Source organism: Passer domesticus, chromosome 32 (genome assembly GCF_036417665.1).
Source record: "Passer domesticus isolate bPasDom1 chromosome 32, bPasDom1.hap1, whole genome shotgun sequence".
Classification (NCBI taxonomy): Eukaryota; Metazoa; Chordata; class Aves; order Passeriformes; family Passeridae; genus Passer; species Passer domesticus.
The window spans coordinates 2,990,566-3,018,526 of record NC_087505.1 but is presented as its reverse complement, the minus strand read 5'-3'; the positions used below and the strand labels follow the sequence as shown (position 1 = coordinate 3,018,526).

The window sequence follows — 27,961 nt, the reverse complement described above, 5'->3', positions numbered from 1 at the left end:
AGTTTTGGGGACAATGTGGCCTCATTCTCCACTGATCAATCTCCCAACTCCTCCAGGGCTTGGCTTGGGCAGAGCAGCCCTATTGTCCCCACTCCTGTGCCCGTGTCACACCCGTGACTGCACGCGCCCGGCCCTCGTGGGCTCTGGGTATAAATACTCCCACTCCCCTCTGGCAGGCTCCACAGCTTCCTTAGGAACTTCTCCTGCCAATTTGGAGGCACGAGGAGCACACACCCCCCGTTTCCCATCCCCCCCATCACCGCCCGGTCCCATCCAGTGCATTAACTGGGCTGGATGAGTGCCTCTGGCAGTTGTGTTTGTTTAATTCCCACTGGATCCTCTTGGCTTATCAGGAGAGATGGAAAAAATCCCATCACTTCCGAAATCCCCCCTGGAGCGGGGCCAGGGCTGAGCCTCAGAGATCCCCCAGGAGTCTGACGTGACCCCCCCGGGCAGCCTGAGGCACCCCAGGGCTGTCTGTGTTGGGCAGTTGGGGGGTCTGGCCCCAAAAAGGGGGCTGAGACCCCAAGGGAGGGGACAGAGGGCACAGAACAGGGGGTCCTGGGAGAGTGTTGGGTGGGGGACAGAGGCTGTGGGGCTGGGGGGGCACAGTGGGGCCAGGAGGCAGTGCCCAGAGGCAGGTGCCAGGGTGCCAAGACTTCTGCCAGGTGGCCAGGGGTCAGTGCTGAGTGGCCAAGGTTGGTGCTCAGGATCCAGGGTGCCCAGTCTGGTGCCAGGGGTCCAAGTCTGGCGCCAGGGGCCGGGGCTCAGTGCCGGGGGTCCGTTTGGCTCCGCGGTGCAGCCCCCAGAGCTTGGCAGCCCCCGAGCTCAGCAGTCCCAGAGCCCGGCATTCCCGGAGTTTGGCAGTCCCGAATCTTGGCATTCCCGGAGCTCCGCAGCCCCCGGATCTTGGCAGTCCTGGAGCTCAGCAGCCCCCGGGTCTCAGCAGCCCCCGGCAGCGCCGGCATCGCGGTGGCAGCTCCGGGCGAGCAGCAGCGCCAGGGGCCCGAGGCCGCAGTGCAGCACCCCCAGCCCCTCGCTCAGCCCCAGCACGATGTCGAAGTGCTCGAAGGAGCCGCAGGTGGGCTCCAGCAGCCCGGCCTGCAGCAGGAACTCCCCGGCCAGCCCCGCTCCGTAGGGCGCCCAGAGCCCCAGGAAGAGCCAGGCGAGCCCGGCGCCGCTCGCCCTGAGGCGCGGCGCGGCCAGCAGCAGCCCCGCGGGCAGCAGCAGCAGCAGGCACAGGCACAGCGCCAGGTGCAGCAGGTAAACCGGTGCCAGGATGCCCACGCTGCGCCGGACGCAGGCGGTGCCCGCCGCCACGCCGCTGACCAGAGCGGCCGGAGTGGCCAAGAGCAGCGCCGCTGCCCACAGGGCCACGGCCAAGCGCCGGCTCCGGGGGTCCCAGCGAGCCCAGGCGGTGCCGCAGGAGCCGCTGGCCACCAGCAGCGCCTGGCCGAAGACGCTCCAGTGCCACAGGAGGTGCGTGAGGCGACACAGCCCCGTGCCCAGGTGCCAGCCCCGCGCCACGCCCGCGGCCAGCGCGGGCAGCAGCGCCGCGAACAGCGCCGTGCCCAGCGCCAGCTGTGCCACCAGCGCTCGGCTCTGCGGCCACCGCCACGCCTGGGGACGCTTGGCCAGGGCCACCAGCAAAGCGCCGGTGGCCAGCGCGGCCGCGGCGCAGGTGGCGGCCAGGAAAGGGGGGGCCACGCGCTGGAAGAGGGGACAGAAGTGGTTGCGGCAGGGTGTGGCGTCGTAGTCCAGGAGGGTGTCGTTGATGTAAGTGTCGTCGTCGTAGAAGGAGGAGAGGTTGCCCGTGATTTCCCCCAGGTCCAGGGAGTCCGGGGTCTCCAGGATGCCGGGGCTCTGCGGGTGAGGGGGGTGGGCATCGGGCAGGTGCCACAGCGCCCTGGTCCCAGCGTGGGGCTGCCCCGGTGTGGGGATGGCGGGCAGGGCTGGGCAGGGCGGGTTATCAGGGAGGGACACACGGGGACGCGGCTGGGGACGGCCGGCTGCGGGGTGGGGCCGGGACGGGGCCGTTGTCTCACAGGAGGGACACGGGGAGGATGCAGAGCCCGGAGGGTGGGCACAGCCCCTGTGGGGACACGGACCCCCGCGGTCCTGTTCAGAACTGGGGACTCCTAAACCCCCAAAATCCCCATAACCCCACGGGGCCCTGGGGATTCCCGTGATCCCGCTCAGCACCAGGGATCCCCATGATCCTGCTCAGAACTGGGGACTCCCTGTGACCCCACTCAGCACCAGGGACCCCCTAAACCCCACTCAACTCCTCTAAACCCCACTGGAGATTCCCATGATCCTGCTCAGAACTGGGGACCCCCACAGCTCTGCTCAGTGCTGGGAACTCCTGTGACCCCTCTTAAGGTCCCCAGGGATCCCCCAAACCCCACACAACACCCCTAAATCCCACTGGGGATTCCCGTGGTCCTGGCTCAGCACCAGGGACCTCAGTGCTCTGCTCCTAAACCCTTAAAATCCCCTAAACCCCACTGGGTCCTGGAGATTCTGTGGTCCTGCTCAGCACCAGGGATCCCCTAAACCCCACTCAACACCCCTATAATCCACTGGGGACCCCCCTATGATCCTACTCAGAACTGGGGACTTCTAAACCCCTAAAATCCCCTAAACCCCACTGAGCACTGAGGATTCCGTGGTCCTGCTCAGAACTGGGGACCCCCCCTGATCCTGCTCAGTGCTGGGGACTCCCTGTGACCCCTCTTAGAGTCCCCAAGGATCCCCTAAACCCCACTCAACTCCCCTAAATTCCACTGGAGATTCCCATGATCCTGTTCAGAACTGGGGACCCTCACAGCTCTACTCAGTTCTGGGGACTCCTAAACCCCTAAAATCCCCTAAACCCCGCTGGGCACTGGAGATTCCCGTGGTCGTGCTCAGAACTGGGGACCCCCCCACCATGATCCTGTCCAGAACTGGGGACTCCCTGTGACCCCACTCAGCACCAGGGACCCCCTAAACCCCACTGGACATTCCCATGATCCTGCTCAGCACTGGGGGACCCCCACATTCCTCTCACACCGAGCACCCCCAAACCCCCCGTGCCCCCAGCCCTCCCCTCCACGGGGATGTGACACCCCCAGGGACAGGAATTTGGGGAGGGTCACTCACCACGGGGACACAGTTGCCCATGATGGCTTTCCCACGAGTCTGGGGGCTCCGCTGGGTGCCGGGGGTGGCACCGGGGTGGTCACTCAGGGGTGGCCACTCGGACAGGGCACCCACGTGCCAGGAGGTGTCCGGGGGTGACTTCTCCGCTCTCCCCGCCTCGGCTCCGCTCCTCCCGCTCCAAAGGGAGCCGAGGAGTGCGGGCAGGAGATAAGAGGTGCCCCCGAGGTGCCCCAGAGCCGCCCTGCCCTCTCCCGCCCTGGCACCCGGCGGAAAAACAGGGAATGGCGCTGCCGGGAAAGCCGCCGCAATTTCTCGGGCAGGAAACGATCAGTTCTTGGCAGGACAAGTGAAATTAATCAGGGATTAATTGTCTTTCCACACGCTCCGGGGGTGTGCTGGCTCCAGGGAGGGGTTTGGGGTGCATGTTGGGGGTGGGCACTGTGGGACCCCCCCTCTGGAGCCTGGAATTTCCCGGTTTTTCCTCGGGAGGAAGGAAGGGCTCCTGGGGGTCATCCTGTGACAGCTTGGTGACAGGGCTGGTGCCTTCAGGGACATCCTTAGAGGAACATCCCTGGAGAGGAGCAGGGCTGGGGGGCTCTGGGGTTGGGAATTGGGGTTCTGGGGGTAATTTGGGAAGGGCCGAGAGGATATTTGGGGGTGAAAGTGCTGGGAAGGGACAGTTTGGGAGGGGCTGTGGAGGAAATTTAGGAGTGAAAGGCCTGGGGAGCTCCAGGGGTTGGGAATTGGGGTCGCTGCTGTTTGGGGAGGGCTGGGGGCCAGGATTTGGGGGTCTCTGAGGGGCAGATTTGGGGATGAAAGGGCTGGGAGCCTCCAGGGCTTGGGGGTTTACTGCTCTTTGGGGGGAACTGGGAATTTGGGAGGGGCTGGGGGGGCTGGGGGGCACTGGGGAGTAAAAAGGTTGGGGGGAGTCTGGGAATTGGCAATTGGGGAGGATTGAGAGGCAGATTTGGGGGGAAAGGGCTGAGGAGAAATGTGGGAATTGGCAATTTGGGGGGGCTGAGAGGCAGATTTGGGGGTGCAAGGGCTGAGAAGGAATGTGGGAATTGGCAATTTGGGGGGATTGAGGGGCAGATTTTGGGGGGAAAGGCCCGGGGATCCCCAGGGCTGGCATTGGGGTTGCTGCTCTTTGTGGGAGGTGCTGAGGGGTCAGGATCAGGGTGACTCTGGTGGGTCTGGGGCTGGGGTGTGAGATTTGGGAGGTTTGAGGGGGGGCTGATCTCTGCCACCCTGACCCACCAACCCCCCCAAAACTCCCCCATCCCCAAATGCAGAGAGGCAGGCAGGTAAGGTGTGTAATCCAGATATATTTATAGGATTATTTTCCGATATTAGCACAGGATATTAGAAAGGTTATAAAGTCACATCGACGGTCGTTGGCTCCCTTTTATGTACAGACAAAAAAACACAGCACAACAACACAGCCCAGCCTCTGGCCCCACCCCTGGCCTCTCCAGAGCTCCCCAAAATATGGCTTTCGTGTCTATTGAGAGTTCAGTGCCGGCCAGGAAGCAGCCACAGCCTCCCAGGGGGTCCCCAAATCCTCCTGGTGACCCAACCCCCGTGACTGGGTGGATGTGGGGCCACCAACAGGACCCCCTGAGGATGGGGTGGTGGCCTGGGCTGTCCCAGACACGGTGACACTGACCCTGCCACCTCCCCCTGTCTGTGGTGTCACACCTCTCATAGCTACAACGCGGTATCACCAACCCCCAAGGGGACAAGGACAGGGGCCACACCCCGCTTGTCACCCCCAGGCCACCCAGCCCCTGCTCCTCTGTGACATGAGTGTCTGTCACCCCCAAGGACTCCACACAGTGACCCCAAAAGGGTCAGGGACTCGCTGTCACTGTGGTGACATGGAGTGTCCCTGTCACAGCTTCCACCTGGAGTCCTCCCAGTCTGGGAGGGTCCCTGTCACCCCAGGGCCACGCTGGTGTCACCCCCAGGTGACACATCTCCTCCACTGCTCCCAGCTCCACCAAACCCTTTGGTTCCCACTGCCACAAGTGGCCTCAGGTGGAATCTCTGAGCCCTCCCAGCCCCTCTCTGTGACCTGCAGGTGACACCGGGCCAGGTGACACCTCCACAGGTCCCTGCCTGCTCCCTGGGCTGCCCTGCCACACCCCACAGCACGTGGCACCTCAAAACCACCTCAAAACCATCTCAAAACCACCTCAGAACCACCAAGACCAGGCTGTTCTCCTTTGGAGCTCTGGAGCAGCAGAACCAACTGAATTCCAAGGGGGAAAAGCCCCCCTGTCCCTGGCAGCTCCCACCTCCCTGCCCCAGGGACCGCCTGCCCCACTCCCACCCCTGCTCCTGGCTCTGCCTGGGACCCCTCCACCCCCAGGAGATGGAATTCTGCTGGAGAACACGTCTGGGTGATTTTTATTTGCAGGAATGACTCGGTCCTGGGGACCTCAAGTGTTGTTGGCAGCCCCGGGATTCATCCCCCAGAGGTTGGAAAGGAGGAAAAACACCCCAAAAATGGCTGTAGCCAACAAAAAAAAACCCTCAAAATCTCCGTGTCCTGCTCCTTCCCAGTGCCAGCACCGCTCCTGACACAGCTGAGCCATGTTGGTCACCTCTGCAGTGTCCCCAGTGTCACATCCCCGTGCGTGGCACCGGGCTGGGCCTCCTCTGCCTCACCTGAGCCAGGTGCCACAGGTGCCAGGTGCTGGCAGGGTTTGGGGGGTGGCACTTCCAGCCCTGTGGAAGAGGTGGTGAAATTCTTCCTGCACCTCCCAGGTGAGGCTTCCCACCCCACCTTCCTTAAGAGCCCCCTCATCCTCCAGACGACCCCAAATCCACAGGGTGACCTCCCAGGTGAGGTTACCCCTCCCAAAATCCTTGGGGTGACCTCCCAGGTGGGGTTACCCCTCCCAAAATCCACAGGGTGACCTCCCAGGTGAGGTTACCCCCTTTCCAAGGGCCTCCTCATCCTCCAGATGACCCCAAATCCTTGGGGAGACCTCCCAGGCGAGGTTACCCCTCCCAAAGGGCTCCTCCAGATGACCCCAAATCCACGGGGTGACCTCTCAGCTAAGGTTACCTCCATCCCAAAGGGTTCCTCTTCTCCAGACAACCCCAAATCTATGGGGAGACCTTCCAGCTGAGGTCACCCCCCAAAAAATCCACGAGGTGACCTCCCAAGGTGAGGTTACCCCCTCTCCAAAGGTCCCCTCATCCTCCAGATAACTCCAAATCCACGAAATGACCTCCCAGGTGAGCTTACCCATTTCTTAAAGGGTTCCTTCTCCTCCAGACGACCCCACATGCACAAGGTGACCTCCCAGGTGAGGTTACTCCTCCCAAAATCCATGGGGTGACCTCCCTGGTGAGGTTACCCCCTCTCCAAGGGTTCCTCCCCTCCACACAACCCCAAATCCCCAGGATGCCCAGCCCAAGGGCATCTCCTGCAACCCCCTTGTGCCCAGACTGGGATTTGGGATCCCAGAACACCTCGTGCCAAGGCTGGGGGTGCCCTAAGGATGCCAGGGGGGCAGCCCCACCCTGGGGGTGCCTGGTTTGGGGGGGGGCTGAGCTGGAGAGGTGGGGAAAGGTGTTTGGTTTTGTCTTGGAAGTGAAGGTGAAAGAGGCAGGAGGAAGGGCAAGGAAAGAAGGATGAACCCCCCTCCAAAGCCTCAGTGGTGACCCCAAACTCCCCAGACCCCAAATCCAGGAGTTTTGGTTGGGGTTCTCAGAGCCAAGAAGAAAATCAGCCCTTTCCAAGCTCATCCCTGTCCTGGGAAGGGGCTGGGGAGGGAAGGGGGGCAGAGGGACCCCAGCCCTGCTCTGGGGGTCCCAGGGAAGCAGCCCCAGCCCCAGGGGCACTGCCTCCTGCACTGAACATCTCAATAGATGGTTCAAATTGGCATTTCCAATCAGAGAATTTAAGAACAATTAAAAAAAAATTGGGGGCTTTTCCTCTAGATTTGCCCCCCCAAAATAAACCTCAGCCCTCCCCCCTCCCGCTGGGGTGGGACCAGGGAGCTGTGGGGGCTCCTGGTGTCTCTGGGGGTCCCACCCTGGGCTTTCACCCCCTTTCACACACTGACTGCACGAGGACAGCTCTGCTCCCGCATGGACACTGCTCCACAAGAACCACCAAGGATAAAATCGGGGCAGGGTCTCGCTCTGCTCCCACCTGGAGTCACCCCCCACCACAGGGAGGGGACAACGGGGACACCCAGGATCCCAACCTCACCCCGGGAACCCGGAGCTGATTTTATCCTTGGATATCAAAGAAACCAAAAGGGAGAGAAACAAAGGGAAGAGCTACATCGACCCCAGCCCAACACCCCAACCAAGGGCCCGAAGCAAAGAGCAGCCACGAAACCAAAGCCAAAAAATAAAAAAGGTCCAAAAGGAAGAAGGAAGAAGTCGCTCACTCACGGGTTGGTCTGTGGGGTCGGGGCGTGGGGATGGAGGTGCAAGCAAGCAAACGGGGCCGGGGCTCTCGCTGTTGGAGTGAAGGATTTGTACAAGTTCAAGAAGCGTCAGCAGCGCCTCGAGGCCGGTGGCTCTCCCTGCTCTCTGTCCCGCCATCCCTCTGTCCGTCCGTCCGTCCGCCCGTGCCGGGCGCCAGAGAAAATCTGTTGGGTTTTGTGGGGTTTGTGGTCTGGTTGCCGTTGCCATCGGGGTTCTCTTGGCTCCATTTTCTCTCTCTCTCTCTCTCTCTCTGACCCTTTTAGATGAAATATTCCTTCTTGTCGTCGCCGCCGGCCTGGCCGCCCTCGGCGTTGATGATGGCGGTGTCGGCGTCCGGAGCGTCGTCCGAGCCCTTGGCCTCGTGGGTCAGGTACGTGCCTGGACAGGGGACAGGGTTTGGGGTCACAGGGGGCTCTGCCAGCGCTCTCCCACACAGCCAGAGCGCCTGGAGGGCTCCGCTGGGCTTGGCTGCAGTGGGGAATGGGATGGGATCGATGGGATGGGAGGGGATGGGAGGGGATCAGTGGGGTGGGATGGGATCGATGGGATGGGATCAGTGGGATGGGATGGGAGGGGATCAGTGGGATGGGATGGGATCAATGGGATGGGATTGGAGGGGATGGGATGGGATGGGATCAGTGGGATGAGATGGAAGGGGATGGGATGGGATCAATAGGATGGGATGGGATGGGATGGGATGGGAGGGGATGGGATGGGATCAATGGGATGGGATGCAGACTCACTGGGGTGCTCCAGGTTTTTTGGGCAGTGTCCACTTGTGGAGTGACCAGTGCCAGTCAGGCTCCTGACCCCACCCAAGCCCTCCTGGAGAAGCAGGGGGTCCTGGCTGCCCCCCAGAGCAGGTTGGGGGGTGTCACTCTGTCCCCAGGGCTTGGGCACAAACCTGCTGGGCATGAAAAGGGCAGGTGGAGGGAAAGGAGGAGGAGGAGGAGGAGGAAGGCAGAGGGAGGAGCTGAGTGGGACATGGGGACAGGGACAATCTGGGGACAGTGGGTGTGGAGCAGAGATGGAGAACAGGGGTGGGAGCTCCCTCCTCCTGCATTCACCGGGACATTGCTGACATTCCCACACCTCGGGCAGGACCAGGAGCTCCCCCAAGAACCCCTCCAGCCCCCCTGCAGCCCCCCAGGCCGTACCTTTGTGCCTGATCAGGTAATGTCCCAGCACGATGAGGAGGCTGAGCAGGAGGAAGACGATGACAGCCACCACCCCGCCAATCATCGCGTGGTAGGTGCTGGAGGTCGAGGGCACCGGGCTGGCATCTGCCCAGGCAGGGGGAGGGAAAAAAGAGAGACAAAGAGCTGAGACCCTGCAGGGCAGCAGGAGCTGCTGCTCCCCACCAGGAGCTCCATCCTGTGCCAGCAGCTCCGTCCTGCTGTGGGTCCTGGCAGTGAGAACAGGGGGAGCAAAGAGGAAATCTCATCCTCTACAAAAATAAAAATAAAAATTCAAAAAGCAAAATGGAAATCCCATCCTCCACAGTGGGGTTTTGGCCCCAAAAAGAGAGGATGAGCAGGTTTGGGTGGGAGGGGACATGCAGGTTGGCATGGCCACCCCGAGAAGTGATGGCACCCCCAAGGATGGCAGGACCCCAAAGGTGGTCCCGAGTCAGCCACATCCTGTCCTGGGTGGGGAATCCAGTGGAAGGACATTCCATTCCCTGCTGGAATGCCTCCTCCCAGCTGTGCCACATCAGCTCAGGGTGGGGACAGAGCCACATTTGGGAAGGACAAGGCGGAGGACACACAGGGGTGGCAGCAGGACAGAGGGACAACACGGCACAAGGACACACAGGGGTGGCAGCAGGACAGAGGGACAACACGGCACACGGACACACAGGACAAGGGACAGCTCGGGGAGCTGCTGCTCAGGGTTCCTCCTGGAAAACGCCAAAATCCAGACCACGGGGCTGGAGCCACCTGGCAGGGCTGTCCCCAGGCCAGGGCAGGGCCACCGTCCTCCTGTGGAGCTTCTCCAGGTCAAAGAGACAGAAAAGGAGCTTACGGTACCTTGGATGGGAGCTGGAGTGAAGGATGGAGCTGAGGCCATGGAAGCATGAGAGATGGGCTGGGAAGGGCCCCGGGTGGAGTGAACGTGTGGGGTGGGGAGCTGGGGAAGATCTGGGGAGGACAACAAAAACACAGGACATGGATCAATGCCACGAAGGGCCAGCCAGGTGACAGAACCCTGAGGGGACCCTCAGCAGGTCCATCCGTGACCCTCACGGGTCCCTCTGCTTCTGCCACCAACCTCTGGGACACTGTGACCATCTTCTGCCATCTCCTGTCCTGCCAGACCCTGAGGGACCCTCGTGGTGTCACCCATCACAAGGTGCCACCTGTGCACGTCCTTGGGGACCACAGGGTGCTGGCACCAAGGTGGACAAGGCTGGAGGTGGCTCCCAGGGCCTGAGACATGAGTGGCTTTAGGGACAAAGTGGGAGTTCCACCAAGCCTGGATATGGAGCTCTGTGTCTGCTGTGACAGGGGTGGTGCCACCAGGTGGGCAAGGGACAACAGGTGCCACCTCTCAAGGACCACACGAGGCACTGGGGGTGAGCTCCTGGATGGTGCAGAGAGCTCTGGGTGCTCACACAGGGGACACAGGGGACACACAAGGGGTGACACAGGAGTGGCTGCACAGGGTTGGGCATTTGGGAGATCGTTCTGGGCAGGCTGAGGGAGGGGACACAGGAGACAAAGTGCCACTGGGGTGCCACTGCTGTGCAGGGAATGAGGAAAGGGAAGAGCTGGAGCAGGGAGTGGGAGAGAGAGGTGGAAGAGGGGAGGAGGAGAGGAACCTTTGGATTTCCCAAATCCAAGGAAAAATACCAGGGAAAGGGATCATGTGGGGTGGGCATGGGCTGGGGTGGCAGCCAGAGGTGGGCACTGGCAGCAGCACACACGGCCCTGAATCATGTGTGACACATGGCATGGGGACAGACACAGCCCTGTCCTACCTCTGCATGGGGACACACACAGAGTCCTGAACCACGTGTGACACATGGCATGGGGACATGGGGACACACACAGCCCTGTCTACCACTGCATGGGGACACACAGAGAGCCCTGAACCACGTGTGATACATGGCATGGGGACATGGGGACACACAGAGCCCTGAACCACCAATCCATGGGGACACACATAGCCCTGAACCATGTGTGACATGGCATAGGGACATGGGGACACACACAGCCCTGAACCACCAATCCATGGGGACATGGGGACAGACAAAGAACCCTGAACCACGTGTGACACATGGCATGGGGACATGGGGACACACAGAGCCCTGAACCACCAATCCATGGGGACATGGGGACAGAAAAAGAACCCTGAACCATGTGTGACACATGGCATGGGGACATGGGGACACAAAAAGAACCCTGAACCACGTGTGACACATGGCACGGGGACATGGGGACAGACACAAAGACCTGTGCCACATGTGATACATGGCACTGGGACACAGGGACAAGCAGAGCACAGTCAGGGGACAGCACCACGTGGGGAGCAGCAGCAGCTGCCCCTTCCCACCCCAGGAGAGGTGACAGGGTGACACGGTGACACTTTTTGGCCACACAGGATGCAGTGCCCTCATCCACAGGTGACAAAATGACACAGTGACACTTCTTGGGCACACAGGGTGCAGTGCCCTATGCACAGGTGGCAGGGTGGCACTTTTTGGGCACACAAGACGCAGTGCACTCATCACCAGCTGACACAATGACACGGTGACACGTTTTGGGCATGCAGGACACAGTGCCCCTGTATACACATCCACAGGTGACACAGTGACACTTTTTGGGCACACAGCATGCAGTGCCCCCTGTGCCAGCTGACACAATGACATGGGGACACTTTTCGGGCACGCAGGACACAGTGCCCCCAGTGCACAGGTGACACAGTGACACTTTCTCAGGTGACACAGTGACACTTTCTGGGCACACAGGACGCGGTGCCCCCAGTGCACAGGTGACACAGTGACACTTTTTGTGCACAAAGGACACAGTGCCCCCAGTGCACAGGTGACACAGTGACACTTTTTGTGCACAAAGGACACAGTGCCCCCAGTGCACAGGTGACACAGTGACACTTTTTGTGCACAAAGGACACGGTGCCCCCAGTGCACAGGTGACACAGTGACACTTTTTGTGCACAAAGGACACAGTGCCCCCAGTGCACAGGTGACACAGTGACACTTTCTCAGGTGACACAGTGACGCTTTTTGGGCACACAGGACGCGGTGCCCCTGGCACACAGGTGACACAGTGACACTTTCTGGGCACACAGCATGGGTGCCCCCGGCGCCACACTCACCGCTGACGTCCAGGTTGTACTTGGCCACCACGCTGCCCATGGAGCTGGTGGCCGTGCACACGTAGGTGCCACTGTCACTCTTGTTGAGGAAGGGGAAGATGAGGACGCTGTCGGAGCTGAGCTGCAGGGGAGCGTCGCTGCCCTCCTTCTCCCAGAGGAATTCCTGCGGGCTGGGCACAAACCGTTCCTTGGGGCTTCCATTGCTCTGCTTTTCTGGTCAGCTTTGTGTTAGTGGGATCTCTTTATAGGGTGGGGAAGATAAAATCCTACAGGAATGGGATGGGGTAAACTGATACCTTGGGGTTTTTCTGTTCTGATACCCTGGGGGTTTTCTGTTGTGTTTGTTTTTCTGCTTTGTTTTTCTGTTTAGTTTTATATTAATGTTACTGAGATCTCTTTATAGGGTGGGGAAGACTAAATCCTATAGGAATAGGATGGGGATAAACTGATACCTCGGGGTTTCTTCTGTTCTGATACCTTGGAGTTTTTCCATTGTATTTAAGTTTTTCTGTTCTGTTTTTCTGTTTAGTTTTATATTAATGTTACTATGATCTTTTCACAAGGTGGGGAAGACAAAATCCTATAGGAACAGTATGGGATAAACTGATTCCTTGGGGTTTTTCTGCTTAGATTTATGTTAATGTCACTGGGATCGTTTTGTAGGGTGGGAAAGACAAAATCCTACAGGAATGGGACGGGGATAAATTGATACCTCGGGGTTTCAATTTTTCTGTTTGGCTTTATATTAATGTCACTGGGATCTTTTTATAGAGTGGGGGAAGATAAAATCCTGTAGGAACGGGATGGGCTAAACTGGTTCCTTGGGGTTTTTCTGTTGTATTTTAAGTTTTTCTGTTTAGTTTTATATTAATGTCATTAGGATTTTTCACAGGGTGGGGAAGATAAAATCCTACAGGAATGGGATGGGAATAAACTGACATCTTGGGGTTTCAGTTTTTCTGTTTAGCTTTATCTTAACATTAATGGGATCTTTTCACAAGGTGGGGAAGACAAAATCCTATAGGAACAGGATGAGGTCAACTGATTCCTTAGGGTTTTCTGTTCAGCTTTATATTAATTTCACTAGGATTGTTTCCCAGGGTGGGGAAGATAAAATCCTATAGGAATGGGATGGGGATAAACTAAATCCCGGGTTTAAAGTTTTTCTGTTTTTCTGTTTATTTTTATATTAATGTTACTGGGATCTTTTTACAGGGTGGGGAAGTAATAAAATCCTACAGGAATGGGATGGGTATAAACTGACATCTTGGGGTTTTTCTGTTGAGTTCCAGCTCCTTGAGGATGTCCCAGGACACAAAGGGGGAAATGTTTAATTTAGGGATGAGCCAGGATGGATCTGCAGCTCTGGGAGAGGACAGGGAGCTCTCATGGAACCCCCGGGACAGGGACACCCCAAACCCACCCACTGTGGGCCCTGGCAGAGGGAGGGGAGGCCCTAAGGAGGAGGAGGGAGGTGAGGAAGGCCTTACATGGGGTTGCCCTGCCCGTCACATTGCAGCTGCAGCTTCTCCCCCTCCCGTGGGTACTGCGGGTGCGGCTCGATCTTCGCTGTGGGCTTGTCTGGAAAAGGGGAGAGGAACAGTGGGGTGAGGGCCTGGAATCCCAAATCCTGTCCCCAGAATCCTAAATCCTGCCCTGGAACCCCAAATCTTGCACCTGGTACCAAAAATCCTGCCCTGGCATCCCAAATCCTGCACCTGGGATCCCAAATCGAGCCCCGAATCCTAAATCCTGTACCTGGGACCCCAAATCCAAATTTGGGGACAGGATGAGGGAAATGGTACAGGGACAAATCCATGGGAGATGGGGACAAGCAAGTTGTGGGGACAATCAGGATTTGGGGAGAGGATGAGGGAAGTGGAGAAGGACAAGCAGGATTTGGGGACAATCAGGACTTGGGGACAGGATGAGAGAAGCGGAGCAGGGACAAACCTCTGGGAGATGGGGACAAGCAGGATTTGGGGACAGGGGTGGGAAGTGGAGAGGGGACAAACCCCTGGGAAATGGGGACAAGAAGGATTTGGGGACAAGCAGGATTTGGGGACAGGGGTGGGAAGTGGAGAGGGGACAAACCCCTGGGAAATGGGGACAAGAAGGATTTGGGGACAAGCAGGATTTGGGGACAGGGGTGGGAAGCTGAGGGTGTGTGTGTCACCATGCAGAGGAAGTGTCACCATGCAGGGGAAGTGTCACTGTGCCCCCAGGGTGCCAGGACCACGATGTCCACGTGTCCCTGAGCACACCAGGTGTGGTGTCCCCTGAGCCCCCAGCCCACCCCAAACGTCCCCCCACGTACAGTGGACCTGCAGCTTCTGCGTGGTGGACCTCTCCGAGTTCTGCAGGGACTCGTGGTCCACGGTGCAGGTGACCTCGACCTCATTGTCCTCCTTGGTGACACGGAACTCCACCCTGCTGGTCACCGTGAAGGTCTTGCCATTGGGGTCCTCCACCACCTCGGTGCCCGAGTCTGTGGGGACAGGGACAGATGGCACACACTGAGCTATGGCAATGGGAAAAATGGAAAGTCCCACTGAAGCATTTGAGCTGCAGCCTTAAGAGAAGTCTGGATTGATGTAAATGCAAAAATGTTATTGTAGTTGTATTAGAATTGAATTATGACTGTATTAAAACTGTATTCTATTATATATTATCTATTAATTATGTATTATAATATACTGCATTATAAATGCATTATAATGGTATTATAAAATATATTAATTATGTATTATAATATACTGCATTATAACTGCATTAAAATGGTATTACAAGTGCATTATTATAATTATAAAAATACAATACACAAACAGGAAGCAGAAAAATCACAGATTAGTTTAGAAAGTTGTATTAGTCTAAAAGGTTATATATTATATATTATTATATATAATAATATGTATAATGTAATGTACTGTAATATAATGTAATAATTAGAATGTAATTTATATTATTATATTGCATATGATACAATCATTATGTATTCTATATTATATATTTTATATAGTTATCTATATTATTATATATTATATAATCAATGTAATATAACCGAATATAATATAAAACTATATTATATAATTATTATATTATATATTATATTACATTATATATAATATATAATGTATAATATATAATTAATATATAATATAATGAGTTCTATATTTTATGTATCAATATATATTATTATATATTACATAATCAATGCAATATAACATAATACATAACTGTTATAAAATTATACTATATTATGTTACATTATACATAACATATAATATAAAGAGATATATTTTATATATCTCATTCTATACATATTAAAATATATTTTTATATTCCATATCTAATAATATAATTCTATATTACCTCCTAACAAAGAAACTCAGGACTACCCTCACTCTATAACCCAACACCCCTCCAGAACCCCCCAACCTCCAACACTCACCCATCCAACAATTCATTAATGTGAACTCAGCCCCCCCTGTGCCACCGTGTGCTCCCCCCGCGGTGTCCCCAAGCTGTCCCCTCTCCGTGTCCCCAAGCTGTCCCCACCCAGCCAGTGCCACCCACCCTTGATGTCCCTGTTGCCCTTCCTCCAGCGCAGCTGCGCCGCGGGTTTGCTGCCGGACGAGCGGCAGATGAGCCGCGCCACCTTCTCCTCGTCGATGGGCTGCTCGTGCCCGAAGATCTGGGGCTTCTGGGGGATTCCTGGAGGAGGAGGAAGAGGAGGACACAATAAAACAGCAAATCTGAGCTGGCAGTGCCACCGCAAGGTGTGACAGGCACGCAGGTGATGGGAGCTGGGAGGTGCTGATGGGGATTGGGGAATCCTTTCCTTAGGGAAATCCCGCCCTGGCACTCAAAAACCTGCCCTAGCATCCCAAATTCTGATCCTTGTACTCCAAAACCCTCCCCCAGCATCCCAAATCCTGCCCTGGCATCCCAAACCCTGCACCTGACATCCCAAATCCTGCGCCTGACATCCCAAACATTCCCTTGGCATCCCAAATCCTACACCTGGTATCTCAAATTCTGCCCTGGTACTCCAAAAGCTGCCCCTGGCACCCAAATCCTGCTCTTAGGACCTCAAATCCTGCACCTAGTACTCCAAAACCTGCACCTGGAACCCCAAATCCTGTCCTGGCATCCCAAATCCTCCACCTGGTACACCAAATCCTCCACCTGGCACCCCAAAACCTGCCGTTAGAACCTCAAATCCTGCACCTGGTATCCCAAATCCTGCTCTTGGAACTTCAAAACCTGCACCTGACACTGGGAAACTTCTTAGCCAGGGTGGCACAGACTGGACCTTAGGGACAGTGGGGAATCTTCCAGCAAGGGTGGCACAGCCTGGACTTCAGGCACAGTGGAGAATCTTTTAGCAAGGGTGTCACAGCCTGGATTTCAGGCACAGAGGGCAATCCTTCATCAAGGGTGGCACATTTAGGGCTGTCCCCATGTCCTACCCAGCACGGTGACCAGGGCCTTGGCTGTCCTCACGGGCATGGTGAAGATGGAGCAGGTGTACTCGCCCTCGTCGGCCAGCACCACGTCGCTGATGCTGATGGTCAGCTCGTTGGGGGTGGACCTCTCCAGCTGGATCCTGTTATCCCGCAGGGCTGGGGACAAAAGGGACAATGTGCCACCACCCCAGCGAGGTGCCACCGCCCCAGTGAGGTGCCAGCATCCCAGGCACTGCCCCAGCCCAGTGTCACCGCCCCAGGCACTGCCCCAGCTCAGTGCCACCACCCCAGCTCAGTGCCACCACCCCAGCTCTGGGGTTTTACCTGGAGTTGGGGTTTTATCTCATTTTTCCCAGCTCTGGGTTTTTACCTAGTTTTTTTCCCCAACTTTGGGGTTTTACCTCATTTCCCCCAGCTGTGGGGTTTTACCTCCAGTTAGGGTTTTACCCCATTTATCCCCACTGTGGGGTTTTACCCAGAGGTGGGATTTTACCTCATTTTTCTCCCAGCTGTGAGGTCTTATTTCATTTTCCCCAACTTTGGAGTTTTACCTCCAGTTTGGTTGTTACCAATTTTTCCCCACGGTGGGATTTTACCTCATTTTCCCCAGCTGTGGGGTTTTATCTCATTTTTCCCCAGCTCTGGTATTGTACCTCATTTTTCCCAGCTACAGGGTTTTATCTCCAGTTGAGGTATTACCTCATTTTTCCCAGCTGTGGGATTTTACCTCATTTTTCCCCAACTCTGGGGTTTTACATCAAGTTGGGGTTTTACCCCATTTTTCCCCAACTGTGGGGTTTTACCTAATTTTTCCCAGCTTTGGGGTTTTACCTGGAGTTGGGGTTTTGTCTCATGTTTTTCCCAGCTCTGGGGTTTTACCTCCAGTTGGGGTTTTACCCCATTTTTCCCCAACTGTGGGGTTTTACCATATTTTTCCCCACTGTGGGATTGTACCTCATTTTTCCCAGCTTTGGGGTTTTACCTGGAGTTGGGATTTTACCTTTTTTTTCCCCAGCTGTAGGATTTTACCTCGTTTCTCCCCGAAGTACAGGGTCTGCTGGGCAGGGTTGGACCACTGCAGTGAGGAATCATCGGGATCCTCCACCTGGCACTTGAGCACCACCGTGCCCCCGGCCACCACGGTCTCGTCTGACGTCGTGGGCTGGCTCTCTGCACAGGGAAAAGGACAATTAACGGTGTCACCTCCCTCCAGCAGTGTCCCCAAAAGCCACCTGAGCACAGCTCTGTGCTGTCCCTGTCCCTCTGCAGGGATGGTCCCAAAAACCAGGGGGGGTTTTGCCATTTCTGAGCTGGGATGGGTCCTGCCACCCCACCTGCAGCACCCATGGGGACAGGGGACACTGCTGTCCCCAAGGCAGCTCCCAGGGACAGGAGCACAGCCCCAGAGCTGCTGGAGGATCCTGCCATGAGCAGATCCCTGCAGAGCATCCCCGATTTGGCCAGTGGGGATGGAACTGGGGATGAAAGGACACTGGGAATGGTTTTAATCCCATTACGGTTTGGGTTGGAGGGACCTAAAGGTCACCAGTGCCACCCTTGCCATGGCAGGGACAGGGACACCTTCCACTGTCCCAGGCGGCTCCAAGTCCTGTCTCATTTTTCCCCAGCTCTGAAGTTTTATTTAATTTATCCCCAACTTTGGAGTTTTACCTCATTTTTCCGCAGCTCTGGGGTTTTACCTCTAGTTGGGGTTTTACCTCCTTTTTCCCCAACTCTGGGGTTTTATTTCATTTTTCCCCAGCTTTGGAGTTTTACCTCATTTTTCCCCAGCTCTGGGGTTTTACCTCGAGTTGGGGTTTTACCCCTTTTATCCCCAACTCTGGGGCTTTACCTCAAGTTGGGGTTTTACCTCATTTTTCCCCAGCTCTGGAGTTTTAAATGATTTTTCCCCTACTTCAGGGTTTTACCTCCTTTTTCCCCTACTTCAGGGTTTTACCCCATTTTTCCCCAACTTTGGGGTTTTACAACAGGCAAGGACATGCTCCTGTCCCTCCCCGGGCTGTGTTCCTTCAGCTCCTCCTCCTCTTCCTCCTGGAGCAGCCCAAGGGCAGGGAGAGCAGCTCCAGGATCAGATAACCCCCCCAGCCCAAGGACAGCTATTTTTGGGAAGCTGTCGTGCCAGGGACAAGGGGGACATGGCACAATCCCCAGGCCCAGCAAATGGAAACACCTGAATTTTTTCATTTTCCACACACACAAGGTGAAAAGAAATTTATCCTTTTGCTGCCATCACAAACTCCTCGAATAAATAAGTACATAAATATATAAGTAAATAGATATATATTATATATATATAATATATAAAAATAAAAATTAGATAATATAATTATAAAAATTAATTTAAGAATAAAAATAAATTAATAAAAATAACAAGAACTTCATAAATTAATGTATAAAATAAATATATTATTACAATAAATACATACATATTTATATTCATAATGAAAATAATTTAATAAAATAAAATCTAAATTAAAATATAATATAATTATAATATATAAATACATATTATAATTAATAAATCCAAATAAATAAATCAATCCAACCCAGCAGCACCAGCCTGACCCCAGCCCAGGGGTCTCAGAGCAGGGACTGTCCCCTGGGTGCCACCCCTCTGCAGCCAGCCTGGGCAGTGCTGGCACCACGAGCCATGCCAGGTGCTGCCCACCCCGGGAGCATCCGCCCTGCCCGTGCCAGGGGCGCTGCCAGCTCAGGGCTGTGCCACCTGACAGGGCTGGCACTGTCCCCTGCCCCCCTCCTGCCACTGCCATGGCCACAGCACGGCCTGGGGGCTGCAGGGACCCCCAGGGCCCCTGCCCAGGGACATGGAGGAGTTCTTTTCAGGGCAAATATAGATAGTTTTAATTTACATATATCTATACATATATAAATATAATATATTTTATATATTTTAATAGATATTTACTATATATTCCATATTATATATTGAATATTTTCTATTAATATTTCCATGAGTATACCCATCCAACAATGAGTGTCCCCATCTAAAAATTATTGTCCCCATCCAGCAGGGACTGTCCCCATCCAGAAATGACTGTCCCCATCCAGAAATGACTGTCCCCAAAGCTCTGCAGCTCTGGCCTCCAGCCCCATGATGCTCCCAACCAGGAAAAATTGATTTTCTGCATCCCAGGAATTTTGCACCACAGCCACGGCACTGCCCTGCCTGGAGCAGCTTCACCTGCTGGAGATCAATAATGAAATCTTTTACTTCACCTGGAGCATCCTCAGGAAGCAGGGAGAGAGGCTTGGCAAGAGCCCAGCAGATGTGGGGATGAGACTGGAGCTGCAGGAGCCTCTCCAAGGAATGTCCACCCCATCCCAGCTTTTTTCCAGGCTGGGAAAGCATCTCTGGAGCAGAAATAACCCCAGGGAAAACCACCCACTGCTGCAAGCCCTCCAACGCCTCTGGCTCACAGTCATGGCCCAAAACTGTTTCTCATTTCCCGCCTTCATTCTCAAAAAAAAACTCATTTCTTATTTCTCTCTTTCTTTCCCAAAACACACTTCTCATTTCCCTCCTTCTTTCCCAAAAAACTCGTTCTCATTTCCCTCCTTCTTTCCCAGAAAGACATCTCTCATTTCCCTCCTTGTTTCCCAAAATTTCCCTCCTTCTTTCCCAAAAAAAACCCTTCTCATTTCCCTCCTTCTTTCCCAGAATTTCCCTCCTTTGCCAAAAAAACCCTCCTCTTTTCCCTCCTCCTTTCCCATTTACTCTGCATTCATCATCACAAAGATCCAATTCATCCCCTTGGGCACAGATGTTTTCCAAGGCTCCTTTTTCTCGTCTCCAAGGACTTTGTGTTCCAGGAATTCCCTCCTCAGCTCCATCCCCACTTTTCCTGCGTGGATCCTTGCAGGAATCAGCCCTGGCAGGGTGGGAATTTTGAATTCCTGTGGATCCTTGCAGGAATCAGCCCTGGCAGGGTGGGAATTTTGAACTCACAGATCAGCAAACCTCAGACATCTGCTGTGCACATCCCTTTGCAGGCTGATTTTTGCAGGGTGTGAATCCACAGTCTGGAATATCCAGAGCACAAATTCCAGGCAGCTGAGAAGCTCCAGATTTCCCAGGAGAAGGAAACCTGCTCCTGTTTGGGTGCATCTGCTCCTGCAACTCCAGGGCTGGTTCCTTCCCCAATCCAGTGGTGTCCAGATGTCCCTTGGGATCCATCCAGGCTGTCCCCAAAATGCAGATCCATGCAGGGAGAAGATGCTCAGAGCCAAAGGTGAAGGTGGGAAGGATCCAGGCTGATCCAGGAGAGGGCTCCACGTAGGGTTAGGTAAAATGGAGTGTTCTCTTTGGGGTCAGAAAGTTGAAATTCTCAGCATTTAGGACATCCCTGTGTGGTGTCACCTGGCTCTGGGTACAGGAGCTGCAGGATTCAGAGTGTTCCTGTTCTGCTCACAGGGATAAATCCATCCAGAAACTCCACTGGTGCCTCAAGTTCCTTCTGGCAGCTTCCACCTTTGCACCTCCAGCCCCCACAGCCACTCCCTCCCTCCCACAGGGTGAAGGGTTTGATGTCAGGGTGCCAGGGACTGTCACAGGAATGAAAATATTCCCTAAAAGTGGGAAAAACAGCCCTGGGTGTGCTCCCAGCTCAGCTCTGCCATAGACAGGGGTGCTGGGAGCTGAGATCCAGAGGTTCATGGGGGATCCTGATGTTCCAGCAGGAAGGGATCCCACTCCTTGTGACCCCAGGGGCTTCACTCCTTCCCTCATGACACTCCCAAACCCCAAATTCCAGAGGATTCCCCTGAAAATAAGCATTTCTGAGAAGGGGCACAGCAAGAGGATGCTTCCCACGTGACATATCCTCACCCCAAATTCCAGAGGATTTCCCTGTAGATGAGCATTCCCTGACTCCAGGGGCTTCACACACATGAAACCCCCAAACACCCTGACAGCATTTCCTGGTGTCACAGCATCCTGAGTGGTCCCAAAAGGAGAGAATTCCCCCAAAAGGAGAGAAATCCCCCAAAACCTCAGGGCACAGGGCAGGGTGACCCCTGTGCCAGCTGAGAGGGGGCAGAGCAGAAGGAAAATCCTGGTTCTGTGTCACCACAAATCCCCTAAACACCCTGACAGCATTTCCTGGTGTCACAGCTCCCTGAGAGAAATCCCCCAAAACCTCAGGACACAGGGCAGGGTGACCCCTGTGCCAGCACCCACACGCTGAGAGGGGACAGAGCAGAGGGAAACTCCCAGTTCTGTGTCACCACAAATCCCCCAAACACCCTGACAGCATTTCCTGCAATCACAGCTCCCTGAGTGACCCCAAAAGGAGAGAATTCCCCCAAAACCTCGGGGCACAGGGCAGGGTGACCCCTGTGCCAGCACCCTCCCCCAGTGTGACAGCCAAGAGCTGAGAACTCCTATTTTTGAGTGGGATTTTAGCTCCTACCCTAAGGCCAATCTCCAACATGACTGTTGCCAAGGGAACGAGCTCGGCGCTTTGACAGTTCTGTTTTAAGGATCTCCCTGCCCACCGAGGTGTCTCAGCCCAGTTGGATGCCCTGGCACCAGGTTTGGTGGCCCTAAAGCCACCTCAATGCCAGTGTCCTGAGCAATTGTCACCCCCCACTGCCTGAGGATCAACCACACGTGGTTGTGTAAGAGGAAATTTGGTTTAATATCCTTATATTTTATATTCTATTAATTATATACTATATTATATTTTAATATCATAATATTTTAAATAATTTATTTATTTTTAATAATTTTAATACCCTAATATTTTAAATAATTTCTTTATTTTAATAACAGAACTGAGGGGTGGGGAAGCCCTGGCAGCTCTGCTCCTCTCCTGGGGGACAGCACAGCCAACAACTCCTCCTGACCTGCCAGAAACAGAATCATGGAATGGCCAGAGTGGCAAAGAACCCCCACGGATCCACAGACACCCCAACAATCCCAGCCTGTGCCTGGGAACGTTGTCCAAACTCTCCTGGAGCTCCTTGGGAATGTGGTAATTCCCTGAGGAGCCTGCTCAGTGCTCCACCACCCTCTGGGGGAAGACGATTTTCCTGATATCCAACTTAAACCTGCCCTAACACAAATCCAGCCATTCCAGGGGGTTCTGGAGACTCCTCACATCCCAAAGGATGGCCAGGGATGTGCTCCACACCAGCTGTGGCCCAGCAGGTCACCTCTGCTGCTGCAGAGTGTTCTGAGCCTTTCGGAATACCCAGAACCACAGGGAGACCAAAAAAAAAAAAAAAACACCCAAAAAAAACCCACACCCAGAATTCAAAGTTGGTGAGACTTGGAAAGGCAAAATGGAACATCCAGGAGGGTGCAAGTGTTCAGGGAAGCTCAGAGCAGCAGCAGCTGAGGCTGGAGCACCTCCTAGATCCATCTCTTCATGGCTTCAGACCAAGATCCTGGTGGCAGCAGGAGGGAGAATGAGGAGCTGCAGCTCTGGCCACCAGTGCAGACACCCCAAAGCTCTGGAACATCTCCCCAGGGTGTGTGGGGGTCCAGCTCTGGCCACCAGTGCAGACACCCCAAAGGATGGCCAGGAATGTGCTCCACACCAGCTGTGGCCCAGCAGGTCATTTCTGCTGCTGCTACAGAATGTTCTGTCCCTTTTGGAATGCCCAGAACCACAGGGAGATTTTTTAAAAGCCAGAACTCAAAGTTGGAAAGGCAAAATGGAACCACCATGAGGTGTTCAGGGAAGCTCAGAGGCTGGAGAACCTCAGGGGCTCTCCTGGATCCATCTCCTTGTAGCTTCAGAGCAGAAGCAGCAGAGCAGGATCCTTGGTGGCAGCAGGAAGGAGAACGAGGAGCTGCAGCTCTGGCCACCAGTGCAGACACCCCAAAGCTCTGGAACATCTGGCCAGGGTTTGGGGGGTCCCAGCCAGTCCTGTCTTGTGAGCAGCACCCAGCCCAGGGACCTGCTACTCTCCCTGCCAGTGGCCACTCAGCCCAGCAGTGTCAGAAATCATTTCCCTGGAAATCCCAGCCTGAAAGCAACAGTCTGGAAAAGCTGAGCTTGCCAACAAACACCGTTTGAGGTGTTGGAGGCTGAGGAAAAGCATCTGCAGCTCAAGCACCGCCTGGAGCATCACCCGAGGCCAGGGCAGCTCCCGGGATGCTGCAGGGACACAGCTCTGCTGTTCCCAAGCCAAATTCCCGGGAAATGCTGCTCCTGCCAGCCCTGCCACCCTCCAGCACGTCCAGAGAGGCTCCGGGGGAGCCGCAGCAGCCACCACCGGCCCGCGGTCCCTGCGCCCTCGGCCGCATCCCAGCGCAGGCGGAGCGTGACCGGGCGGGTGAGCGGAATGGTTAAACACATTCCTGTCAGGCTCCTCCTCACAGCCTCGGAGCGTGACTGGGCGGGTGAGTGAAATGGTTAAAAACATTCTGAAACACATTCCTGCCCGTTCTTCCTCACAACCGAGGCTTCCCCGCCTCCCTCCGCCAGCACCGGCTGCCTTTGGGTTGTCTGGCTTGGTGGTGCTCAAATAAAGCACGGAGAGTTCCTGCCTCGGCTCCTCATCCTCCCCCAGGGACAGCCCCGGGGGGAAGAGGAGCTCTCCGGGAAGGGGATGGAGAATCTCTCACAGGTGGGTGGAGGAGCTGGGGCACCACAAAGGTCAGTCCCACCCCTCCATCACCACCCGATGAAGGCTCTGCTGGTCTGCTCTCCCAGCCGAGAGCAGAGGGGCCAGAACTGGACCAGATGGTTCAAGCTGAGCTGACCCAGTAACTGGGAGGAGGAGGAGGAGCAGATCCATCTGACTGTGGGGGTGTCACAGAGCTGGCAGCACCTTCCAGGGCCCACTGAGGAGCCAAAGCAACGAGGACTCCACTCAATCTGTGCAGAACCAGCACGGTGCAGGTCCAAGGCATCAGCAGGGCTGGAAAAGCAGTTCAGGCGGAGACCAGGCTGGGCAGGGGGTGCCAGGCCAGCCACTGGCACAGCAGAACAAGCCCAACACCACAAGCAGAGCCCACCAAGCTCCCAGCTGGCACTGCCACCAAAACCACCTCGGACACGCATCCAGAACCTGCCCAGCTCCCTCCCTCCCACTGCTCCTCTCCTGCAGGGACCCGGATGGGCACGAGACACCCTGGATTGGCACGAAACGAGGTTAGGAACCAAGGCAGGGAAAACAAACAGGAACAGCTCTGCTGCAGCTCCCTCCATCTGCCAGCGCCGGGGTGACTCCCCAGATGCAGCCGCCTCCGGTTCCTCCGGCAGCTCCAACACCCCTGGAGAGGCGAGAACGTCAGGCACAGGGAGGAGAGGCAGCATCTTGCAGGCTGGAGACCTCCCAGGCTGGGAATCCTGGGCAGACAGGGCGCTTTTCCCTCCAGAGGAGGATGGGTAGCCACGCCTCGGGATGCTCAGCTTGGGTTCCAGCAGCATCGCCCCATTCCTTTGGGATTTCTCCTCCCACCACACTCCCAGCAAACAGCACAAACAGAGGTTTGGCTATGCCAAACCCCACGGCATTGTCAGGCCAGAGGCAGAATTCCTGTCCTGGTAGCGGTGCCAGCACATCCCTCACCGTCTGGGCACCTCTGCAGAGCCTGATCCCAGGCTTTGTCCTAAAATCAATCCAGCCTTGCCTGTTGAGCCTAACGCGTTGTGCCAGACAGCTGAGTGGTGGATTCCGTGCTCTCCAGCCTGCACAGGGATGCTGTGCTCCCTCCCCTCGGGCTGAGTGCTGATCCCGGCCCTGGAACAGCTCCTTTCCCCCAGGCAGCTGATCCAAGTCATCCAAAATCAGGCCAAGCAGGTAGTGAGTGATGCAGAGAGGTCGCCCTCCCTCCCTCCCTCCCTTTCATGCCTCACCAGGGCTGTCACTGCTTCCTTAGCTCTGGAACCAAGGGCTGCTGCTGGCACAGGCACTGGGAGCATATGGCGAGCCCTAATGGCACTGGGAACGGGGCTCTCCTCACATTCCTTGGGGAAAAGCACCCTGGAAAGCAGCAAGCAAAGAATTGTGCTGCTCCAGGCAACGCTGGGCTCCCACCACCCCACCGTGCCCCGGGCTCTCCCAGTTCCAGAAAGACCTGCAGATGTCACCTGCTCAGTGGCTGGGGATGGCAAAAGCCCCGTGGGAACCCACAGAGACCTTCTCTGGGTGGCCTGGCCAAGCTGAGACCTCCAGAGTGACAAAGCCATCCTGCAGGACAGGGACAGTGCCTCCTCTGCAAAGCCCTCACCTCACAGGCTGAGGACACCTCCCCATGTCCTCCAGTGTCCCAGGGATAAAAACAGCCCCAAAGTCATCTGGTTTTGGCTCGTGGAGGCCTCCCAGGGCACTGTCTAAACAAAAGGGTTTGGACCTGCAGGTGTCACCTGCCCGGTGGCTGGGGATGGCAAAAGCCCCGTGGGACCCCATCCCACACGGGCAGGGCAGGCTGGGGGGCTGCAGGGCACCTCCCCAGGCCACAGAGAGCTTCCCTGGTGGCCTGGCCAAGCAGAGAGCTCCAGCAGCTCCAGAGAGATGAAGCCACCTGCAGGACAGGGACAGAGCCCTGAACCTGTCTCTGCAAACCTCCCTATGTCCTCCAGTGCCCCAGGGAAAAAAACAGCCCCAAAGTCATCTGGTTTTGGCCTCGTGGTGGCCTCCCAGGGCATTGTCCAAACAAAAGGGTTACACAACTCCTGAGTGGAATAACCCTGCAGAGAGAGAATGATCCTCACACAAGGACAACCACGCACCAGCCCAAACACACCCGAATGTGCCGACAGCAGCACAACGGCAGCCAAGAGCTCAGACAGGGCCCTCTTGTGCAGGAGCAGGGCCTGGGTGGCTTCCAGGGGCTCCTCCACACCCTGCCATGGTTGTAGCAGAGCCATCCACAGCCCTGGAGGAATTTTCTCCAAGGAGGAGCCTCTATCCCTCCCCACGATGGGTGCCAAGGAGGAGATGTCACGCTGGGATGGCGCAGGGGGCTCCAGGATGAGGCACCCACCATGAAAACACAACAACTTCTTTCCAAGCATCTCCCATCTCATCTGCTTCTAAAGGATTTTTTGGGGGGGTCTGTTTGTCCAGCTGTGAAGGACCCTGGCCGTGGTGGCCAGGGCTGGGCCACAGCAGAGGCCAGCCCAGGAGGAAATCTTGCAGTGTCACCATCCAGGCTGTGTCCTGTCCCAGGACAGCTCCCGGTCACAGCCACCTCCCCCTCCCGGGATGCTCAGCCATCCCCAGCCCCACAGGCTGAGCATCCCCACGCTGGGGCTGCCAGGATGTCCCCACACCCCGGGGCTGAGCATCACCCACACCCAAGTGACTCTTTCGGGTGCCTGTGGGAGGACCGTGGCCAAAACCAGAACAAATCCCGGGATTCGTGGATGGGAACGCAGCCACCAGCCCCCAGAGGCTGTGACAGCAACAGAGATGGGTGCGGGGGAGCCGTGGGGGCTGCGGGCTCAGCCCTTGTCCCCACCGTGTCACCTCCCACCCGCACAGCCCTCCTGATGGACCGCAGGGATGTGGATGGAGACCGGACCCACCGCCAGCACCCCCAGACCACAACACGGCGGGTCCAGCCCAGCCCCCCACCCAAACACACCGAGCAGCATCGCTCCTGTCACGACAGACGACTCCGACACGGCAAGCGGAGCCGCCAGCAGCCAGACAGGGATGGCGGGTCCGAGCCGCCGGGGCCACCCCGCAGGGACCCGCAGCGGCGGGGGACGCGGCGCTGCCACCGGCGAGCCCCGGCAGAAATCACACCCGCTCCGTGCCTGTCGCGACTATCGCCGCCGGTGAACCCCCCCTTTGTCCGGCGAGCCCCGCTCATCCCGGCGGGACGGGGAGCGGCCGCCGCTGCCGAGCCCCCCGCCCAGCCTGGGGAGGCGGCTCCCACCGGAGGCACCGGGGAGCCGCCCCAGCCGCGGCGCGGGTGTCCCCGCCGCTCCCCCGGGAGCTCCATCCGCCCCTCCGTGTGCCACCGCCGAGCCCCGGCACCCTCGCGGCGGGGCGGCTCCGCCGCACCGGGGAGTCTCCATCCGCCCCCCCGCCTCTCCGCGGGCAGCGCCGGGAGGGGCCGAGCGCCGCCGCCGCCGCCCGCCGGGGCCTGTCTGGAACCTTCCGCCGCGGCCATGAGGGGACACGACGGGCAGCACCGGCGCCGCCGTGACCTTGAGCCCCGCCGGCCGCCCGGGGAGCCGCACCCGCAGGCGGCGGCGGGGCGGGCCCCGAGGGCAGGGCGGGGCGGGGCGGGCGGAACCTGCCTGACCCACATAACGGCGCCGCCGCCGCCGCCGCTCCCGCACCTGTCGCTCGCTTCCCCGCATCCCCCGCCATGAGGGGCGGGGATGAGGAGGGAGCATCGCCCGCTCGCCGTGCCGCCACTCACCGTCGCGGGAGAGGTTTCCCCGGGCGCTGCCGAAGCAGGCGATGAGCAGGAGGATGCCGAGGGCTGGCGGCTGCATGGTGGAGGTGGCGGCGGCGGGAGCCCGCGGGGCCGGCGCGACCGAGCCGCAGCGCGGGCGGCGGGCGCTGCTCTCTCCGCTGCTCCCTCAGCTCTGGAGCCGGCGGTG

The 27,961-nt window shown here is 56.7% G+C and overlaps 2 protein-coding genes across 2 annotated transcripts; both read right to left on the bottom strand.

The window, feature by feature from the left end:
* Nucleotides 1-184: 184 nt before the first annotated feature.
* On the bottom strand, nt 185-7,713 carry LOC135288087 (atypical chemokine receptor 1-like). The gene is made up of 2 exons (XM_064401368.1): nt 7,557-7,713; nt 185-2,219 (listed from the first exon to the last, which is right to left on the bottom strand). The coding sequence occupies exons 1-2, from the start codon at nt 7,711-7,713 to the stop codon at nt 943-945; spliced, it is 1,434 nt and encodes a 477-aa protein (XP_064257438.1). The 3' UTR covers nt 185-942.
* CADM3 (cell adhesion molecule 3) lies at nt 4,450-27,961 on the bottom strand. Its single transcript, XM_064401754.1, has 9 exons — nt 27,778-27,961; nt 17,433-17,573; nt 16,407-16,559; nt 15,511-15,648; nt 14,252-14,422; nt 13,425-13,515; nt 11,935-12,104; nt 8,754-8,879; nt 4,450-7,974 (listed from the first exon to the last, which is right to left on the bottom strand). Exons 1-9 carry the CDS (start codon nt 27,851-27,853, stop codon nt 7,856-7,858), a joined length of 1,185 nt encoding a protein of 394 aa, XP_064257824.1. The 5' UTR covers nt 27,854-27,961; the 3' UTR covers nt 4,450-7,855.

What these genes read in the sequence shown, in the direction of transcription:
- LOC135288087 (XM_064401368.1), bottom strand. Translation starts at nt 7,713, where the DNA reads ATGGCGGGACAGAGAGCAGGGAGAGCCACCGGCCTCGAGGCGCTGCTG. An exon ending in CCCCACAGACCAACCCGTGA is followed by an intron (nt 2,220 to 7,556) that starts GTGAGCGACTTC and finishes AGTTCTGAGCAG; the next exon opens with GATCATGGGGATCCCTGGTG.
- CADM3 (XM_064401754.1), bottom strand. Translation starts at nt 27,853, where the DNA reads ATGCAGCCGCCAGCCCTCGGCATCCTCCTGCTCATCGCCTGCTTCGGC. An exon ending in GGGAAACCTCTCCCGCGACG is followed by an intron (nt 17,574 to 27,777) that starts GTGAGTGGCGGC and finishes TTCCCTGTGCAG; the next exon opens with AGAGCCAGCCCACGACGTCA. An exon ending in GCAGAAGCTGCAGGTCCACT is followed by an intron (nt 13,516 to 14,251) that starts GTACGTGGGGGG and finishes CCCCTTTTCCAG; the next exon opens with ACAAGCCCACAGCGAAGATC.